This window comes from Vanacampus margaritifer, chromosome 20 (assembly GCF_051991255.1).
Source record: "Vanacampus margaritifer isolate UIUO_Vmar chromosome 20, RoL_Vmar_1.0, whole genome shotgun sequence".
NCBI classification, from domain to species: domain Eukaryota; kingdom Metazoa; phylum Chordata; class Actinopteri; order Syngnathiformes; family Syngnathidae; genus Vanacampus; species Vanacampus margaritifer.
This window is the reverse complement of record NC_135451.1, coordinates 9493461-9515781: the sequence shown is the minus strand read 5'-3', so window position 1 is coordinate 9515781 and position 22321 is coordinate 9493461. Positions and strand designations below refer to the sequence as shown.

Here is a 22321-nt window from a genome sequence, read left to right as displayed (position 1 = left end):
GTGGTTCCCTCTCCCCTCCCCCTTCCTCCCCCTTGCTTCCTCTCCCTCTTCACCTCTCCCCGCCCGTCCTCCGCCTCCCTGTCCCTTCTCCCTCGTCGCCCTTCCTCCTCCTCTCCCCCTCTCTCTGCGGCCCTGCTGCTGCCTCCTGCCCTTCCTGTCGTCTCCTTCCCCCGTCCCCTCCCCCTCCCCTGTCCGCCCTCCTCCCCCTCCCCGGGGCCGGAGGTTCCGTCCGTGGCCCGGGTCTCGGCGCTCCGGGAGCCGGGGGAGTGGGCGGGATTGGTGTTGTGCCCGCCCCGCTCCGGTGGGCCTCCGGGCACTTCGGGCGGGCCCCGGTATCCGGGGGGCAATCCCCGCCGGGGTCCCGGTGGGGTGGGTGGGGGTTTTGGTGGGCGGGTGCGCCTCCCCCCCCCCCGCCCGGTTGGGGGGGGCCCAGCTGGTCGCTCCTCTTAACTCACTGCACTAGTTTTGCACAATACATTTTAGGGCACATAACACACTTTGGGGGGGAGTGGGGTGGGGTGGAGACACCGTCTCCGCCCTGCAGCTCCCCTCCAAATTTTAATGCACCACACAACTGGGGGAGGGGGAGGGCATCGGTTGGGGCGGCCGCGGTATGAAGCAGTGCTGCGGTCGCCTGTCCGTGTGCACCCCCCCCCCCCCCATTAATTTATTTTAATGCACCACATACGCTCATTGACATGCCTGGGGGGCGGATGGATCGGAGCAGGGGGGGATATCATTTCCCTCTGCTCCGGTTCACCTGCCCCCAATTTTAATGCACCACACACACACACTTATGTATATACACTGGGTGGGGTCACACACACGGTTTAGGGGTAGAGTTCGCCAGTCGGCGAGCTGGCGAACTTAGTAACAGGGTTAGTTTTTCACTTTGATCGTTGGGGTGACGACCGGGGCCTCTCCCCGCTGGGCCTGGGGTTCGGGGATGCCGCCCGTCCTCCGGTGCCCCCATCTCCCCTTCTGCCCCTGGTGTTCCGTCCCTCCGCGTGGTGGGGTGGGCGCGGGTGCCCTCTCCGCTCCGCTGCCCGGCCCCCTCTTCGGCGCGGATGCCTGGGTGCGGTGTGTCCCCGGGGTCTGGGGTCGGGGGCTGGGGGGCTGTCGGTTGGTGGGGGTGGGGGCGGGGGGCGGGGGCGGCTTGGTTGGTGGGGGGGTGGTGGTGGGGGTGCCGGGGTGGGGGGTGCTGGGGTGGGGAGGGTGTCTGGGGATTTGGGGACCTGGGGGCGGTTGGGGCTGGGTTGGGGTGGGTGGCGGGGGTGGGGGGCGGGGGGGTCGCGGGGGGAGCGGGGGTTGTGGGCCGGTGGGGTGCCTGGTGGGCCTGCAGTGCCCCGTCCTGCTGCGTTGGGTTGGGGGCGCGGGCCGCGTTGGGGTGGGGGGCGCTCCTGCTCCGGGGTTTGCTCTCCGGCCGGTGGCCCCTGCGGGGCCCGGGGGTCGTCCTTTGGCGCGGCCGCGGCCTGGGGGGCCCTGAGGTGTTGCGCTTGCTCTGTCCTGGCGGAGGTCGACGGCTCCCCTCTTTGGTGGAGATTTTCATGCATGCTAGATCCACCACACCAGCATCTATCGAGACTCAGACACAATTTGTTTCTCCCTCAGGTCATTGATTCGGTGGAGGCTGGTGTCTGTGGATCTCACTCTGCTTCGTCTGTCCTTTCTACCTTTCCTCAGTTTCTCCTTTGGGCCCTTGAGGTTTCCCTGATTTGTTGGAGTTGGGATGTCTTTGGGGTTGGTGAAGGTTAGTGGCCCGGTGGGTGGTGTCTGGTCGGTGCTGGGCTTCGCTTTTCTTTCTTTTCTTTGGTCCCCCTTTGGGTCTCCTGGCGGCCCCACGACTCTGGCTGGATTTTGAAGTGTTCGGTTTAGGTGAACGGTATGGGAATTCTTATTTATTTTTATTTTTTTTCGCACGCACGCACGCACGCACACACACACGCACGCACACACGCACAAACACACATACAAAAAAAAAAAAAAAAAAAAAAGGGAGAACAATGATGATGACATTTCAAATGATCAATACTGAGATCTCCCAGAAAAAAAAAAAAAAAAAAAAAGAAAAAAAAAAAAAAAAAAAAAAACATGTTAAATATAAACTTTTCCCCATTAATTTTCAATAGGGTTGACATTGAGCTTTCCACGCCCACTTCCATACATACAGCTGATCATCATTACCAGCTCTCTGATACCGCTCAGTCCAGTAACCAGGAGGTCACGGGTTCGAATCCCACCTCTGGCTGTACTGTAAATATATCCATGGCCATTATGCTAAAGTGTATACAGTACATGCATACTGTACCAACTATCATTTCATTTTTTTGTAATTTATCATAAAACTCAAATTAATAATTAGTAATTTATCTTTAGATTTACTTTACAAGATTTCACAAGCATTCAGCTTTTATTAGCATTCAGCTTTCAGCAATCCCACGCAATTTCTCCAGAAATTGCACTTAGTCTAGTTATTATTATTATTATTTTTCCATAAACAGTCTCAACTTTGCACACACATGGGGCCTGGCAAAATCTTTTATATATATTTACCCCCCCCCCCCCCCCCCACACACACACACACACACACATACTAGGTTGTATGCATTAGGATGACTGCTGAGATTTTCTACCTTGCAATTGAGTGGTGGAAAAGTCGAGTTTTCTGACAACCTTTCAACCCCCCAGGACAAACTAAATGCAGGTTGTCAAACTCTTAAGCAGTGGTGTTCAGCTGACATTCGGGAGATTGTAAGGTTTCCCCCCCAACAGCATTGATATGTTTATCTTGCAGATAGACACTATAAGTTTACACCTGGCCTTTGCGGAAACTAGCCTTGCTCTTTTCTCTGCTGATGAATATGGCTTCTAAAAACATCCCCTGACAGAAGTGATCGCTCACATTGCCAACCCAGACACACACGTACACCGCACAACAGTGCAACAAAATGTATTATACACTTCACAGCCTAAGGAAGAATGTTTGAAATGGCGTAGAAAGCCTTTTGAATGCGGGGGGGAAAAAAAATGCCTATGGCCCATGCTCTTTTAACATTTACTGAAATCCATTATGTGTCGTCAGCAAAGTCGGCAGAATGCTAGATTGACTGTAACAAATGCATATGCTCGCTTTTGTCATCTTTCTTTCGATGTCAAATGGACGACGGCGTATTAGGGCTACCTATAAACATATATATTTTTCAGAGAAAAAAACTCACAAATATGCGAGTTTATAAAGTGGGAGATTGGTTCTGTTCTTTTTTTTGCATTGCGCTTTTTTTATTTTTTATTTTATTTTATTTTTTGGGGTTGAAGTTTTGTATGTGTGAGAGTGTGAATTCACCTACAACCTATTAAAAATCCCATACCGTTCACCTAAACCGAATACTTCAGAATCCAAATAGAGTCGTGACGTTGTCAGGGGACCAGAGGAAGGATCAAAGAAAAGAAAGAAAGGTCAAATCCAGCACCGACCAGACATACCAACCAGAATCTTTCATCAACCCCAGAAACATCTAAATTGTGCATCCACCCCACCTCCAGCCGCGTGGTGGGGGTGGGAGACACTGGGAGACGGGCGGAACCCCAGGCCCAGCAGGGAAAGGTCCCGGTCGTCACACCTAGCGTACCGAGTGAAAACCATGTTACTGAGTTTGCCAATTTTCGCAAATTTGCAAGTTTATAAAGTGGCAAATTTGTGTTTTGTTTTTTTTCTCGGAATATTGCCCCCACATTCTAAAAATATATATACGAGGCCCTAATATGTCGTCGTACAAATAAGATGCATACTAGAATGTGTTCAAACGTGTGTTCAAAGGGCAGGAGATGCTCGGCAACAGACAGATGGTACAATCAATAATGTGCATAATAGTATGCATGTGGCATCAAAAGCAAAAAACACTAAACGTATTATTTGTACGACTATCGCTGTCGGTGTCAAGTGCAGTCACGTTCTACGATACTGCTTTAGTCTCATGATGTGATTTGCAGCGGTGACAAAATATTATGACTGAATATTATGATTCATGGCAACCCTGGCTGTCATCTGCACGCAGAGTTCAGCACTTCCGGTTTCGGCGGTGAAGACGTCGTCAAAGGAAGATCCTTGTGTGACAATAACAACACAGACAGCATTAACAAGACCGCTCTGGATCCACTTTTCAAATTTTGAGGTGATCCCCCCCCCCCCTCCCCCGTGACCTGACTTGGAAATGAAGATTTTCGGGCAGCGCAAAAAGTAAGAGTAGCGTACAAAAACAGATCATGGAGCGACAACATTTGTGTTTGTTTGCCCGTAAAGTGAGAATATTCCTCGGTTACGTCCTGGTTCATGAAGGGTGACATTGATGTTTGAATACATAATACATAATATATTTGCCTATACATTTTTTTTATTTATTTGAATTTGCGGCAATATTTTAAGTTTTAAGAAAATGTTGTTTTTGTTTCATACCAACCAACAAAAGCAACGCCTCTAAATTTAGCTTTTGGCTAAAAAAAAAAATCTGATTTGGTCTGTGCGAAGGACTTTTGAGAAAAGAACACTGTACACATTAAAATGAGAAAAATCCTGAATGCAAAATAAAAAAATAAAAAAAGATTTGCTGCTTAAATAAGCCTTTCTCAAAATCTAACACTAGTTGAGATCAGTGGTATTTGATTTTTTTTTATTATTATGATGATTAGTTTTTACAGCAAGTTTGTTAGTTTTTATTTAGAAAATGTTTTGTTTTTGTTTCGTTTTCATTAGCTTTATTGTTAGTTTTAGTTTTTCTTTCACTATATCGACACCACCTTTAAATAATCCCCTCAGTAATTTTTTCCAGATTTTTCAGGAAACACAAAAAATTAACTATTTGCATCATTAAGAGATGATTAAGGCAAAACAAAATAAATCTAAAAAATTCTTCTTTTTTTTTTAAAGAGAGTGACGATATTGAGTATTTGTCGAGCGCAAAATTAAAAGTTCCCTGAGTAAACAATAAAGTACACTACAATTTCAATTTCAATTTTCATTTACAGACGTACAGCGATATTGAAATAAATGCATTTACAATAAACACTGAACGCTTGTGTGTATATTACTCAACAAAAAAGAAACCAAAGGACATTGCCACTATAATTATAGTTAGTTTTAGTTAGTTTTATAAACACAAGATGCAGTTTCAGTTTAGATCACATTCTTTTTGCATCGGAGTCAGAGTTATTTGTTTTTAGTATGATATCGAGTCTCTAATCTGATTGATACCTTGGCAATGCTTTGTAAAGAAAAAAGGAATCCCAACAGGATAGCTTTATATGGCTGTGAAGTCAGCAATGATTCAAATCAAGTAAATAAATACTGTGAAACATTTTATTCTTGACTGTAGAAATCAGATTTTTTTCAGCCGATACTGATCAGCTAAAAATCATGTGATCTGCCCTGATTTATGATCACATGATCGGATCGAGAAAACGTAATTTCCCCCCCCCAGTTTTTCCTTTTGTTTCATTATTTTCATTCTAATTTCATTTAATTAACGAACAGTGTTTTTTTTTTTTTTGTTTTTTTTTACATTTTAATTTGACTTATTTAGTTAGTTTTCATGAACTATAATCCCCTTGGCTGGGATCCACATAGAAAGAGAATACATTTTGTAGTACATATGAAATGCACAACCGCTGTTTTCATAAAATGTATACCATGAACAATCCCCCCATATGCTGCTGATGTCATCACATTTAGGAAATATGAACCACCTAAATGGGGCATAAAAATCCAACCATAACATTTTATGTTACATGCATGACCCTTACATGATTACCCAGTGGGATAATGTAAAAATACACAGAGATGGAGAAAGAGGTGCTCCATCCATTAGTCAATAGTTCCAGGCACTGCACAGGTCCTAACTAGCTTCCTGTTGTATACTCATGGGCAGGCAGTCTGAAATATGAGGGCTGAGGACACGAGTTCCTCCCAGAATGCTAAACTTTCTCTCTGCTGCCTCCCCATATCTCTCACTGCTCCCCCCACCCCACCCCATCCCCCAGACTGTGCCCTGAAACCAATCTGACGCCTAATTAATCCTGAAGGTCTTTTGTTCCGCTGAGGTTTCCCTCTCCCCCCCCCCCCCCCCCTACTGCAGTCCATCCATCCTCACCTCTCGCTCCCTCCCACAGCCTGCCCCTCATCTTCCCCATGCGATCCAGCAATGTAGCCCTCCACGGCAACACACATCCTGTATACTGCATTCCCCCGGTCCCCCGTTTCATCATCCCCAGAGAGGCTTAATCTAAGTCTTGCAAAGCAGGACAAAAGTAACAGATGTGTTAGGTTTTACATGTTCTGCGTATTTTTTTCAGGAAAAATATATCCTGCTAATTATAGTCATATGGAGACCTAGAATGCATTTCTGAGAGATCATAAAACATAGAAACTAATCAGCTAATACATAAATTTGCCAAAAATATTTGTCTTTGCCTTTTATTGCCTATGTGACCGGCTACATGAGGGTTGTCCAAACTAAGGCCCGGGGACCATTTGTGGCCCGTCATCCAAACTTTTGTAACATAATTCCCCCCCCCCCGACACATAAGTAAAATGAGCCAAATGATATCTAAGTCCTTTCTGAATATATATATTTTTTTTTTCCTAGGAGAGCTCAGTATTGTTCATTCGATTTGACATCATCATTGCTCTCCTTTTAAAAAAAAATAAAAAATTTAAAAAATAAAAAATAAAAAAAATAAAATTTTCTTTCTCTTTTTTTCTTTTTTTAATATATATACATATACACACACACACACACATATATATATATATATATATATAATTATTTTTTTTGTATGTGGGTGAGCATGTGCATGTGCGTGCGTGCGTGTGTATTCATCAGTTCACCTAAAGCCCATTAAAAAAAAATCCCATACTAATAATATAATAATAAATTGCCAAATGCAGAAAAATCAATGCAAGTTATCATGATGTAGTGGCTCTAGCTAACAGACAGAATTAAGTAACCAGAATTAGGTTAAAAAATTCTATATACGTAGACCATGTTTCTATAAATTTTGATATTTGGTTTTTATTTGAGGCAGATATTTTTTCCATTAAAATGTGATTTATGAGGAGGTTAGACCATTGGTCGATATTCAGAGTTTGTTTATTTTTCCAGTTAACAAGAATTGTTTTTTTCGCGATAGTAAGGGCTACAAGTGTAGATTGAAATTGTTTATGTGGTAAGTCAGTTGTTGTTAGGTCACCTAGCAAACACAAGTTTGGAGATAAAGGTATACTACAGTCCAAAATAGCGGAAAGTTTTTCTAAGACTTTAGTCCAGAAATACATAACCGGAGTACATAACCATAAAGCATGAACATAAGTGTCTGTAGTGTTTTGTAAACATTGGAGACAAATGTCGGAGTCTGAGAGTCACATTTTCTTCATCATATATTGAGTAATGTATGTTCTGTGAATAATTTTATATTGGATAAGTTGTAAATTTGTGTGTTTTGTCATTTTAAATGCGTTTTCACAATTTTTTTTTATATTTTTTTTCTTGTGACCACTCAAAATGCTTAGTGGCATCAGACCTATCCATACATATATAGTTTTTATTTGTCTATTTGCTTTTGATGCCCTCTAAGGACAATATATATATATATATATATATATATATATATATATATATATATATATATATATATATATAGGGGTGTGAATTGCCTAGTACCTGGCGATTCGATTCGTATCACGATTCATAAGTCAGGATTCGATTAATCCCAATACAAATCTATAAATAGATTATTGCAACTTTTTTTTTTTTTACTCAAATGTAGAAAATACTAATCAGTAAACTTGTACATGTACACTGTAAGATTTGTATGATAATGTATTTATTTATCTGAACATTCAGGCTTTTAACTGAGGCCACTGCATTTAACAAACAGGTTGCAGTCGGTTTCATGTTTGAACAGCACTGAAATAAAAATATTAAGGCTTAATGTTCCATTAATATAACATTCTTCCGTGCTTAATGTGTGAATCCTAACCCTAAGTAAGACGCTTTGTTGAATATTCCCGTACAAAATGGATGTTTAAAAATCGATTCGCGAACCGTCCAGACCTCGCCCCTGCCTGAGAACCAGAGATAAACATACCACACGCCAGCCACACAGGACCAATGATTTATCAGTCGCCATTTGCTACCTGAGCGCCTGTGAAATCGTAATGAACTTGGTTATGCTTTTAATGGAGTGTGAGGGCTTGCTGAGAATTGACTGTTGCCATGCTCCAGCACGCAGGTACAGGACGGGGAAAGGAGGAGCGCAGGACGCTCTCAAACAATGAAGACTTAGTATATAGCGCATGTCAGGGCGAGGCGGAGGGTCTTCGGGACAGATCGCAGGGGCGATTTTCATTATACGCCGAGCGACTTGACCTGAGCAAGCATTTGGACACCTTCTCGTTAGGAGGATTTTCTCGCAAAGATTTAACAGCCTGCACCCTCATAGGTCATATTTTGCATACTTATTGGACAGTTGAGGATGGCGCTAACCTTTCTACAGTATGTACATTGCGCTCCTATTTAGATGAAAAACACCATTTGGTAATTTCACACACAGACACACAAATCTCCACTATTTGATTCCCTTAAAAGGCAAATGATGAGTGAAGTGGCCTGTGGAAAGGGCAAGTGACCGTGTGAGAACCGTCGTGTGGAACTTCATAGATGCACACCAGTCCCTTTTTCTTACATCAATTACAGAGGTCGCAGACAATAATTAGCTTTGATTAGGGCTGTTAAGTTCATGCGTTCATGACTAATTAACTTTAATGAACTAATTTAACATAATTTTAATGCCCCTATTTTCCTTAACGCAGATGAACACATGCTTTGTTTTTATGACCTTTGGATTTTGCAATACCTCGTAGTGAGCGGCACCGCAGACGTATGTGGAGGGGCTGTCAAACGAGAAAATATCAGTCATGCGTTACCACGATACGCCCAGCGACTTTTCCGGACAACAATTTCTATTTATTCATTTTAATGTTTTAATAGTGAGAAGGTGTGGTATCATCAAATGTGCAAATTTTCATTACTGCAGTCATTATTTTAAAGTGGTTGCACTTTCGCCAGCGTTTTCTACTAAAAATGTCATTTCCCAGAAGGCCGTAGTCCAACACATGGACTCATTAATGCAGGGATCCCACAAGCCATCTAAGGCGGGATTTAAACATCAGGTCTTATGTAACCAAGTCCAATTTATGTATATTGCATTGTTCATCATATGAAAAATACGATACGCAAATTACCGAAAGTACACGACCTAAACATGTGTGGAAATAATTGCATGTACATTCTGAAAATATTCCCATTATTTTATTTTATTGCAGAGTAATCAGAATTTTCTCACCAAAAATGAGTGTCAAATCCTGAGTAAAAATCTAATTTCAGAATGTCATTTAAGTGGTCATCAGTGTGACCTCCAGTGGACAAAATTAGTAACAATTGTTAATATTAGTGAAAAACTGAAGTTAGTGTTCTGTGTTAATGGGCCAAATTGGACCCCCAGACCACTGATGTAGGGAGTCTAGGCTTTTCGTAGCCTGCTCAAACTGGTCAAAAGAGTCAATATTCAAGAATTTCATGATGCGAAAATGAAATGTCTTTATGTACAGTATTTTTGCAGCATGGCCCTGGTTGCTCTCTTATATTCTGCTGCCACCTGCTGGCCGTAACTACTATTGCTTCACCCGTTCTCTACAGTTGAGAGGCTGCATCAAAGCCTTCTGTATGCTCCAGCATAAAAAATAAAAAAAAACACATAAGAAATGTATAAATACGTTTTTGGGACACTGGTTATATGTAAAATAGAACGTATTTATACGTTTTTGGAAGCAAATGAGTTTTTGTGCCCCAAAAAACCTAATGATTGTCCAAATCGTGATTTCAGTTACCAAATGAATCGTGATTAATATTTTCTTCATAATCCAGCAGCCCTAATGGACGTTTCCAAATAGTTTGTCAGGCTATTTGCACTCCAACCTTAGTGTGCTAATCACAAGCGATCCCAAGAGGACGGTGTGCTGTGGCGCCTGTCACTTAGTGTTGATCTGCTGCCATCACTGTCCACATGCTGTGGTTGTAACACCACCAACACTGGTAATGAAGTCCTCTCGAATGTGTCGTTCACACCTTCTCCCTCTGCGACTTTTTTTTTTTTTTTTTGGGGGGCTTCTTGGCTCGGTCACTGTCTCCAATTTGTTGTGGCAATATTAATTAATGATCAGCCTGTCACAGCTGTTTATAGTGAGACAGATTAGAAGTGGGAGAGATTAGACAAAGTAAGCAATCTGTTGAAGACCCGCCTCCTGACAGGGGTCACCTTCACATGTCTCAAATCATATTTAATTTGCCGTGCTGGAGGCAGCGAAATGACTCCACTTGACCATTTTGTAGCCTTCTCTATCTGTGAGGAGTTAAGTGAATCAAATCACTTTGTCACATTTCATCTGAGATGATATCACGACCAATACAAGCATTCTGTAGTAACGCTTTTGTTTAAATAAACTATAATATTACCAGCTTTGAACCTCAGATCTTTTTTTTTTTTTTAATGTTTTTTCCCTCCACTTTCTCCTTCATTAACCTTAATTGTCATTCAGCTGTGCCGCAGAGCACATTTCCCTAATCAAATGAACCTTAATCCGAGGTGGCAGAGTGCAGCATCCTGACCACTAACCTCTGCGCTGTCCTTCCACAAGCACCTGCAACTACTCTCTCACCGCTGCTGCACATGCTTCGGGCTCAGGCGACATGGCAACAGCGCACTGCGTTGTGACAGAAATGGGAGATAGATTAAAGAGCCAATCATGGCCTGAACAGAAGGCTAATCATGCCACTTCCAAATAGGTGCCAGGATTACTTCACCACGTTCACCATTGTGAAGACGAAAGATATTTTCAGAGGCAAATTGGACCTTGATTTTAAGAAGAGGTTGTCGGGGTTAATTCCTGGCCAATGATATAATCCTGACCTGCTCGACTGCAGTGTTAACAAAGCAGTTTATGGACAAACGGAGAGTATTTGGGCACTGTATGCCTTCGTGATCGGTTTGACTATCAAAAAATGAGTGGATGAAATTTCATGATGAACCTAAAACTCCTGTTCAATGTTTCAGTATCAGGATACTGGTACATGGTTAACTGAAGTATGCATGTTTAAGCTTTAAACATTGTTACATTATTGTTTTACATAACGTCCATATTTAACAGTCTGTCGGTTTCAGAAAATCAAAAAAAAAACATACAACTCAAAGGTAGGTAAATGTAGTGAGACCTTGTCTCGTAAACTTGTACATATACACAGAGGTGGCAAATCCAGAAAGTAAAAAACCCTGCCACAGTTTGGCTTAACCCCCTAATGCTAGCTTGCTAGCCAGCCCCCTAGCATGTAAACGAGCAGCATGGGAGCTAGCTAGGGAGCTAAACCCTGCCACATTTAGCTAGGTAGCATCAGGGGTTAAAGCCAAATGTGACAGGGTTTTTACTTTCAGGTGCTAGCTAGCTAGCCCCCTAGCAGGTAAACGAGCAGCATGGGAGCTAGCTAGAGAGTGAAGGTATTAGTTGATCACTATATTAAGTGTAATCTTTGCGTGCTCAAAATAATTGGATAAGAGATCTGATGAAGAAGCCTTCTTTGCAAAGAGTTTATTTTAGAAGCTTCTAAAATACACAAGATTTAATGCTTACATTCAAATGTGATGTTAAGCCTCGAGTGTGTCAATATGAAAACACACAGTCGTTTTATAGATGAAAAAAGCATACTCCTCCTCTGAGGCTGGACAAAGGGTTAGTAATTATAATAGACAGACAAGTGATTTACTGACATGTTTACTCCAGTTCCCCGTCCAAGCCGGAAATATATGATTAGACAGGTAATGCCATTAGACCTAGACTCCCTCAGCCCAACAGTGTTATCTACATGAGAACTTGAGAATTTTACTCCCATCACATTCCTATCTCACCAGCTGGCAGGGAGTGAAAAAGTTCCAATATACTTCACAACAATATCATCACAGTTATATTCATTACAATACACAGTTATATTCCAATATATGTTTATAAGTAAATTCATAAACAGTAAAAATATAAATTGAAAATGTTAAATGTCTTCAAGAGCTAAACCCTGCCACATTTAGCTAGGTAGCATTAGGGGTTAAAGCCAAATGTGACAGGGTTTTTACTTTCGGGTGCTAGCTAGCTAGCTCCCGAGCAGATAAACGAGCACCATGGGAGCTAGCTAGCAAGCTAGCAGCTGGGGCTAAAGCCAAACTGTGGCAGACACGTCATATACGATACAAGGAGACAACACATGAGCTATACAAAAGTGTAGAACTGCCAATGTGGAGTAAAAACATCTTAAATACGTTTAAATGTTTTTGCAAATATGTTCAAACTTATAGTACAGGCCAAAAGTTTGTTCTTGCAATGCATTTTCTTTGTAGATTCACACTGAAGGCATCAAAACTATGAATGAACACATGTGGAGTTATGTACTTAAAAAAGAAAAGGTGAAATAATTGAAAACGTTATATATTCTAGTTTCTTCAAAATAGTCACTCTTTGCGCTGATGATTATTTTTTGCACACTCTTGGCATTCCCTCGATGAGCTTCAAGAGGAGTCACCTGAAATAGTTTTCCAACAGTATTTGTTGGAGTTCCCAGAGGTGAGAATGCAAAGAGTGTGCAAAGCAGCAATCAGAACATAAGGTGACTATTTTGAAGAGATTAGAATCTAAAACATGTTTCAGTTATTTGACCTTTTTTTTGTTAAGTACATAACTCCATATGTGTTCATTCTTAGTTTTGCTGCTTTCAGTGGGAATCTGCAATGTAAATATTAAGATATTTGAATAAAGAAAACACATTGAATGAGATGTGTGTGTGTCCAAAATTTTGGCCTGTATTGTACATACTTACAACTAAATATGCTTGCAGGCTAAATGTTAATATTTTTTCCCATAATACCACAGTAAAAAAAAAAAAAAAAAGTAAAAACATTATTATTATTATTATTATTATTTTTTTTAGCATTTGGCCTACATTTTAATACAAATAACGTCTGCAGTGCATCATTTCTGTTACACATTTTTTCCCATAATGCCACTGGGTACAGAGTCACAAGTCAACACCTCGTGGCATTATGCAATTTTTTTTTTTTACATTTTTAGCATTTCGCCAACAAATTTGTTCAAAACCATGTGTTTCATCTCCAACATGTTTGCAAGTACATTTCAACATATTTGCCAGTCCAAAATGATTACTCCACATTGGCAGTTCCACGCTTCCGTAGAACCAAACCTAAAATTATGTTAAAGTCGTTACAGTAATCTTATCTCTTCAAATCAACCACTTCAATAAATATATGAGTGTGACATATTTTATATGATTTCTCTATCTCTTCCATTCATGGTTCTGTGTTGAAATTTTGAAACTCATTTCTGGTAAAGATAACAGATAAACAAAACAATAAACGATACAGCGCCATAAAGCTTCCCACACTACAGCTGGCATCCGAGCACATATCACACGTCTCATCTGCAGGGCAGTCGCCCATTGCCTATGCAATCAGCGTTTGGCATATGGATGGCTTCACAAAAATAGAGCAAGAATATTTGTGCTCGACTGCAAGCGACACCTGGACACATCCTATTCCAGACAATTATTCCCCACATGCATGTATCTAAATGGTTGAACTTTTCTCCTTCCTCCTTTAGCATTTAAAATGAATTACTCGTGAGTCTGGCAGACAGGCACGCCTGACTTTCAAGAAATTTCCACAAAAGAGCTCTCTGGAACTAAACTGGTGCGCCAAATCCTCTTAAAACCGCTTTAGACACCGTGGCAGAAGGCAGAAAGGAAAAAAGTTTCTCTAAGGCAAACGGGGCAGGTTTGCTAGGTTGATGTCATGCTCGGGGGAAGGACACTCGCCGGTTTATTTCTTCCAGGATGGAAAAGGATGTTAATACTACACAACATGTGCCTGACACAATTGTGTCAATAAAAGCCTTCAAGAAAAGACGGGAGATGATAGACATATACAAGAAGTGAAGTGTGATGTTTTATTCAGTCTTACAGTTTTGTCTTCAACGATGATTTCGGCCGGGAGCACAATTACCCATCACCACAAGGATATGATCATACAATAGACTACAAAAGTATATAAGCGCTTTCAATTGCCAATGATAAGCTTTAAAGTTTCCAAACAACAAAATAAATCAGTCTGAAAATGTAATTAGGGTCGTTTTCTTTAGAGGGAATTCTGCAGCTGAAATGAAGTTTGGAATAACATCAACAGGTGCCAGACAATCTTGCAAGTGACTTCCAATTTCCTTCATGTTCCTCAAAAACTACTTTCCTCGCTCTGATTGCAATTTGGGTATTTGGCTAAATGACCATGGGCTCAGTGTTTTGTTTGTCTTGTTTTTGCTATGCTGAGATTGAATTTATGCTTGTAGTCGCTGTGAGGCCAAAACACAGTTTGCGAAATGACAAAAACTTTTAAATGCATCCCGGCGTGGATTTTGTTTCATCTGTTATGTAACTTCTAATGCATGACTAAGGGATTAATCAGACGAGATATCAGCAAAGGTGAGAGTCAACAGGCGTCTGTTTAGGGAACAAAGGGTCATTTACCGTATTTTCACAACTATAAGGCGCACTTAAAAGTCTTAAATTTTCTCAAAAATCGACGGTGCGACCGTGCGCCTTTTGGTAAGCACTCCGCTGGACTGTCTGTGTGGGAGCATTTCTTTTTTTTATTTATTTTTTGTTTTTTTTTATTGGAGAGCTCAGTATTGTTCATTCGGTAATTTTACCGATTTGACATGTCATCATCATTGCTCTATTTTAAAAAAATAAAATTTGTATGTCGGTGAGTAAGTGTATGTGCGTGTGTGTGTGTATTCATTAGTTCACCTAAAACCTATTAAAAAATCCCATACCATTCACCTAAACCGAACACTTGCAGCCAGAGTCGTGAGGCCGTCAGGAGACCCGAGGAAGGACCAAAGAAAAGAAAGGAAAGGGAAATCCAGCACCGACCAGACACCACCCACCACCCACCGGGCCACCAACCAGAGTCCTTCACCAACCCCAGAAACAACAAATCAGGGAGACCTCAAGAGACCAAAGGAGAGACTGAGGAAAGGAAGGAAGGACAGACGAAGCAGAGTGCGTGGGAGCATTTCTGCCGACGGCCAAGCGGGGCAGTGCCGACATATTTCTTATATACAGGAAACCCGGCCCTGGTTGAGGACTGGCAGGCATGAGAACCCTGAAAGACTCAACTGAAAGATGACATGAGTCTTTTGGTTTCTCATGCCTGCCAGTCCTCAACCAGGGCCGGGTTTCCTGTATATACGATACAGTAGGACGTCATGGTGCTCGCTGCTTTCACTTTATGGAACTGCTAGACTAGAGTGAGTTATGCCACAATTTGTGAATGGATTGTGTATACTTGGGTTAAACATGTCTGCTTGCACTTATATTGGAGCTTTCGCAAAAAGCCGGCATCATTTCTGAGGAGCCGCACGGTAACGAGACTGACTCTGACAATACTGCAATGACGAGAGGGAACCTGGAGAACTAGCCCCAGCTGTTCGTTTCAGATACAGAAGATGAGGACTTTGAGGGATTTGTGGATGAGGATTGATCAAAAGTAACGTGAGTACATTGTTTAATACTTCAAGTACAACCGAACCCAGTTTTGCTCCACTGCATTTTTAAAAACATACGCTAGCATGCTACCATATGTTTTGAGCTAGCGTATGTTTACGCGCCCAATAGTGCGGTGCGGCTTATGTGTGTGTTAAATACAGAAATAGCACCCGTAACTGAGTTTGCGCCTTTTAATAAGGCGCGCCTTATGGTTGTGAAAATACGGTATGCATTTTGGAGCTTCAACAAGGGTTTCTTAAGAGAAGAAATATATGCAATAGGGGGTTACATGATATATTGCAGCAGTACCTCATTACTTTTGTCACCGTAAGAATTGTCACTACTCATCAAAGTTGAGTTTTTTTGTTGAAATAATTCATGACTGTTGTTTAGGTCATTACAGGACCTTGTACGTTTGGCGTGTGTGCCAAAGAAATGAAGAAGGGGAATTCTGTACTCACCTGGGGTAAATGAGGGCATATCTTCCTGCTGGTTTTCAGACCCATCCTGCCTTCAGGGACTGTCCTGATATTGAAGAGCGCCTCGAGAGCACACTGGGCCGCCTGGATCTTAGCCATCTTCTTGCTGCGACCGCAGCCTTCGAAAATCCGTCCGTCCACTCGCACCGCCATCACAAAGCTACGCAGCCGCCTTCCCTCGGCTCGCTCCGAAAGACAGGCGTAGCGCAAACCCGGACGGAGCTCATTGAGCAGTACCACAGGACTCTTGGGCGCATTTGGCTCGGGAACAATTCCTCCCAACCTCTGTTGAGCCTGTACCATCAGGTCCAAGGTATGGCGAAGCAAGCGTCCGTGTCTCAGTAGCTCACTTGATAATAGCTGACTTTCTGCTTCCGAATTGCAAAGAGTGAGGGCGGCAGAGCACGAGGAAGATTCAAACTCCTTGAAAAGAGTGTCAGGGAAGCCAGCTTGATCGGAGGTGAAGTCCGCTGATGGGTTTGAAATGTTTCCCATGGCTAAGTGGGCCTGAGGAGCATTGGGAAACTGAATGAAGGATTTCAGGGCTTGCTCTGCTGCCCTCATTTTAGCTTTTTTCTTGGTGGGACCCATTCCCTCAAAGGTCAATCCGTTAACCTCGACAGCAATGGAGAAAACGGGAGCGTGGACCGGACCTGTTTGGGACACCATGCGGTACTGAAGACCTGGCCGGAGCTCATTGAGCTGAACCAAAGCGTTCTTTGGTGCCTCGGACCAGGACAGTTTCTTGTAGATCAAACGGAGTTGGCTCAAGTGACCGTTGTTGTCTTCCTCCAAGGGCCGTTTCCTCTTCAGACCAGAACTCCCACTTCTGGTTGCTTCAGAGCAGAAGCGTGATTGACACTCAGCAGACGCTAAAGAGCGATCCTCCAAGTTGTCAATGTTGCGGTTTTCTTTCACCTCTGCACTGCTGGTACCTGACGAGAAAGAATGTACTTAATCTCCGCTGAACAAAATGGATCTAGGAAATCTCTCCAGGCAGATTGAACAACCTGATATACAATGAAACGATAATGAAGCAATCTCATACCGCAGGGCTTGGAGACATTAAAGTGTTTTAAAATACAAATCCCTTAAAATGGGGATGCTATCTGCCAAATCATTCTGTAATCTGCCTCTAAATTGGTTGGAAATCCTTGTTGTAAGTGAGAAACATTGGTCCCTGTGGCCAATGCAGAGTAGAAATCCTATTTGTAACGGGGGCGGGGATTCCACCAGTGGCAGGCGCAGTGAGAAAGGATGAGAGAACGATCTGTGGCCTGCTTTATTTCACACTTCTATCCTCCGTGAGAGTAGAGGCTGAATAGCTGTGATACGCTCTTCAAATCTAGTTACTAGTGTTGTCACGATACCAACATTTTGGTATCGGTTCTGGATCGGAACCGATACTTTTCAGTCATTAAAATACTTTCTTTTTCTTCATTTTTTTTCTTGTGTCTTTAATAATAATAATTATATAGAATTTTATATATATATATATATATATATATATATATATATATATATGTGTGTGTGACAAAATAACAAAAATGCTTAGGTCTTGCCCAGAACTTGCAGTGGAAGAATGAGGTTAGTGAATTGTTGGACATGGAGATGTTTGTCTCGAACCCAAGGATTTACTGACTCTTTAAAATGAACCTAATCATTCATTGACTGATTGAAATGTAATAATCAGAGGTGGGCATTCCATCTGCAATAAACGCATTCCGTCTGAAATAAACGCATTCGTAATACCTCCATTGAACGGCACATTGTTTTTTTGCTGTGCGCATGCTCTCTATTTTCTTCTTCGTCTTCTTCGCTTATTTAATTCTCAAAGAATTAAAATCTCGGTCTTTGTAGTAACGACTTCTACGCGCAGCTCGGTTAACTCGCTAAAGGAGCCTCGATTGAACGCGTTGATATCTCCGTGGCGTGTTCACATTATTTTGTGTCTCTACAGCGAAAACGCAGTTTGTGCCTATTAAACAAGCATATTAGTCCGTGCTTATGGCGTGTAACCCACCGCAAATACTCAAGCCGGTGTAAACAAACATGACGCCCGCAGCAAAAAAAAACACTTCTGGAGCGAGGAGGAAACCAACTAATAAATATAAATATAATGTATTTTATTTATATTATACATTATTTATTCCAATTGATATTGGATATTCCAATTGAGCACAAATGACATAGACCGAGAGTAACTCAATCCGACACGCATCTAAACGTGTTACCTCGATTGTTTCAGAATCCCGGAATTCTGACCTTAACCCGAATGTTGACTGCATGTAAACGTAGTCCCTGAGGGACGCCCGTTTTGTTGACGATTGACGGACTGACCGAACGCCCACCACCTCTGTCTGTTGTCCCTAAAATAGTGGTCACAAATTGATGATGGAAGTGTGGTTAAAATAGACTGATTACAGTTTAGGTCGGCTTAAAAAAAATGATAATAAAAGGGTGCCCAGGGCGTATGACGAATAACAGACCAGCAAAATTGTGTATATTGCCCACCTCTGGTTATAATGTTTCATGACCACTTTTCGACCAGATGTTTTGGTCCACCAAGTAAGACAACGAGAGAAAACTTACTTAAACTGTCCTCGTCCTCTGTGCTGCTGGTCCCAGGGCTTATGTACTTGAATGGAGTGATCAATGCCGACAGCATACCGACTTTCTCTGGAGGGGAGACAAAAGGACGTGCACGGTCAACATGAGCAAGGCAGCGCTGGAAGGAGTTTGATATTTTAATCGATTAAAAGCCTTTGATAAGCATTGGACCAAACACCGAAGCACAGTTTATGTGATTATATACCAGAGTTTTGTTTTTTTTCTATGCTTGAACATGAACACAGACCCTTCACTTTTGGTGATAAACTTCCCTTCTTATTAGAGCTAACTTGAAGGCAGCTGTTGTCTCCTGTTACCCCCCAGGGGACCCACTGTAGCCCAGGTATGCGTGTTGTTTGCAGTTTGAAGCCCTATTAGAGCAAACACTTAGTCTGGTGCTCTTCATGCAGTACTGAGCCGAATTGACAGACCGGTCTGGCACCTTAATTACACTCCCTCCGTGTTTGGAACATCAGCTAATCATCAATAAAAGAGATTTGAAGGAGAAGGGAAGGATAGGGAAGTTTTGCAGGAGGAATGACTTGATGTAGGAGGATAAGGTTGTGGTTGTGTCACAATTCCAAAAAAAATCATATAATTTCTGTTTGCTAATTGCTGTGTAATTCGGTTCAACATTACAGTGCAATAAACGTGTTTGGATAAGAGCATAAGGTCGCGAATGAGATTGGCCCTCGGTGAGCTCTTGCTCTCATCACAGCTCAACAGCACTAGAGGGGCGAAATGAGTCACTGACACACACTGATACGCTCTAAACACAGAGGTTGGAAATGTGCCGGTCCTGATGGGCCAACATCACAATACAGCCTTTTGCATTCTGACCTAATTATGGCCAAAAGCCAAACACAAGCAGCAATTTGGAGATAAATGACTCACTGGACCACCACTAGACCATTTTCTAATCCGCCTATACTGTTTCTCAGGCCTTTAGTAAAACATGGTTTCGTTAGAATTAGATTAAGTTAAGGTGATTTGATTCTAAATAACGTCAGGTGCCAGCTATAAAAGTAGAGGCTGCATTAATGGCTATTACATCTGGAGAACAAGCACCTATCGATTAATGAATACCAAGTACATTTGTTTTTATTCTTTCGATTCCATTTCATTGAAGGGCAATGGTACACTTTCATGCGAGAATCCATCTTGGGTAGCCTCACATGAAAAGTGTTTAGGTTTAATCAGTGGACCTGCACACGGTTTGTCTCACAATCGCGATTCTCATTTAGTACGATTCAGAATCGATTTTAAATCTCCGAAAATCTATTTTATTTAAATTATTTTAGATTATCTTGCCTTTGTCTGTGTGTGCCTTTATTTAGAGCGCTGTTCATGTTGTACCCGATTTGGCCACTTAGGGGCAGTGTGGTCCCATGCCGTTTAATACAGTGTTAAGTTGTAGCCACATTAGAGAGTAAAAGGAAAAAGTCACGATCAAGTTATTCCAATAAAAGTTCTTTTTTTGCAGAGTGGAGCCGTTCTTTTGAGTGACAAAAGTGCCGTGAGTAGCGCACTAATTAGCATTAGCGAGTCAGACTGGAGTAGATCATTACAAATCCTTGCACATCTATAGATTGAAGCAAAAATCATTGTCAATCAAATCATTTTCAATCAAAAATCGTTCCCAAATCGAAAATCGATTCCGAATCGAATCGTGAGACATTCAAAGATTCCCACCCCTACTTAACACCCTTCTGGATCTCTGTACTCACTAACACAGTGTATGTAACAAGCCACGTTGTATTTGTTTGTGCCATTGCGTCACGGTTTCAATTTAATTTCACATACATGGTAAATGTCTTCCTAAGAAGAAACAAAAAGTCACCGTCATGCAGAACTGCAACCTCATAGCTGGGTCAAGCCATGACGGACAATCACTCTTAAGCAGGTAACAGAGGGAGCCATGAAGTGAGAAGAGGCGAGCGAAGCAGCGGGGGACCGAGACAAGAACAAGACCTTTGGAGGTCGAGACCGAGATAAGACCAAGACTTTAGAAGGTAGAGACCGAGATAAGACCAAGACTTTTGGAGGTCAAACCCGAGATAAGACCAAGACTTTAGAAGGTCGAGACCGAGACAAGACCAAGACTTTAGAAGGTCGAGACCGAGACAAGACAAGAACCTTTGGAGGTAGAGACAGAGACAAGAACAAGACCTTTGGAGGTTGAGACAGAGACAAGACAAGAACCTTTGGAGGTCGAGACAGAGACAAGACCAAGACCTTTGGAGGTCGAGACCGAGACAAGAAAAAGACCTTTGGAGGTCGAGACAGAGAAAGGACCAAGACTTTTGGAGGTCGAGACCGAGATAAGACCAAGACTTTAGAAGGTCGAGACCGAGATAAGACCAAGACTTTTAGAGGTCGAGACCGAGATAAGACCAAGACTTTGGAAGGTCGAGACCAAGACAAGACAAGAACCTTTGGAGGTTGAGACAGAGACAAGACCAAGACCTTTGGAGGGCGAGACAGAGACAAGACCAAGACCTTTGAAGGTTGAGATTGAGACAAGACCAAGACTTTTGGCGGTCGAGACCGAGACAGACCAGGACCTTTGGAGGTCGGCCCGAGATAAGACCAAAACCTTTGGAGGTCGAGACTGAGACGAGACCAAAACTATATATCAAAGAAAATCATTAAAAAATCAAAACAAAACAAATTGACCAAGTCCGCCCTGTCCGAGACAGAGACAAGACCGAGTAAAAATGCCTTTGAGTCCGAGACGAGACCGAAACCCTTAAAAAGTCTGTCACCATGTTTTCATCCAGGCCACTAATGCGACTGTACATGAAGGATAAACAGTTTTCTGTTGTGAAGTCTCACTTGCAAATCCTTCCTACGGTGCAGAGTTCATCAGACCTGTCAGGCCTGACTTGGACACCATTACCTTGTGTGCCCTTCACACTCTCTCTCATCCGTTCCTTCTTCATTCTTCAGCGGGATGAATGAATGAAGGAGACAATGCATGCCAATAAAGTCTCAGCTCACTGCGTCCGTCCCCCGGCCGGACAGCGCGACACGGACGGACTAGACGACGCTCATTTGTTTCCGGCAAAGTCGGAGAAGCGGAGGAGAGCCTTTGGCATGCGGTCGCAGGCTTCCTGATGGCGACAACAATTTGACGTGCGTCCGTTCACTATGCGAGTGACTTCTTGCTCTTCCTCTGTCAGTTGTGAGGAGAGGGTAATGAGCCCAATCAGATTTCCCCATGGCTCAGCATAACAAATGGGTCAGATGAGTGAAGGCAGACGCGACTGAAACGGGCTCTGGGGGGAAATCATTGACTGAATTCTTCCTGTGTTACTCTTTGCCGGCACTATTTTCTTCATCGTGTTTTTCCTGCAAACCTCATATTGAAAGTCACTAAACCACTAAATGAAAGACTGCTTTCTTTCCCCACCCAAGACTTTTATTTCAGTTTCTCCTTTGGTCTCTTGAGGTCTCCCTGATTTGTTGGAATTTAGATGTCTCTGGGGTTGGTGAAGGACTCTGGTTGGTGGCCTGGTGGGTGGTGCC

The 22321-nt window shown here is 42.4% G+C and overlaps 1 protein-coding gene across 7 annotated transcripts in view; it reads right to left on the bottom strand.

The window, feature by feature from the left end:
• The window catches only part of adarb2 (adenosine deaminase RNA specific B2 (inactive)), a 254338-nt gene that overhangs the window by 42926 nt on the left and 189091 nt on the right, over nucleotides 1-22321 (bottom strand). For all 7 annotated transcript variants that reach the window (XM_077554643.1, XM_077554641.1, XM_077554640.1 and 4 more), the window contains 2 exons: nucleotides 18776-18862; nucleotides 16166-17118 (listed from right to left, as the gene is read on the bottom strand). In XM_077554643.1, the coding sequence (XP_077410769.1) occupies nucleotides 16166-17118; nucleotides 18776-18862 (1040 nt within the window). The remainder of the gene's footprint in view (nucleotides 1-16165; nucleotides 17119-18775; nucleotides 18863-22321) is intronic.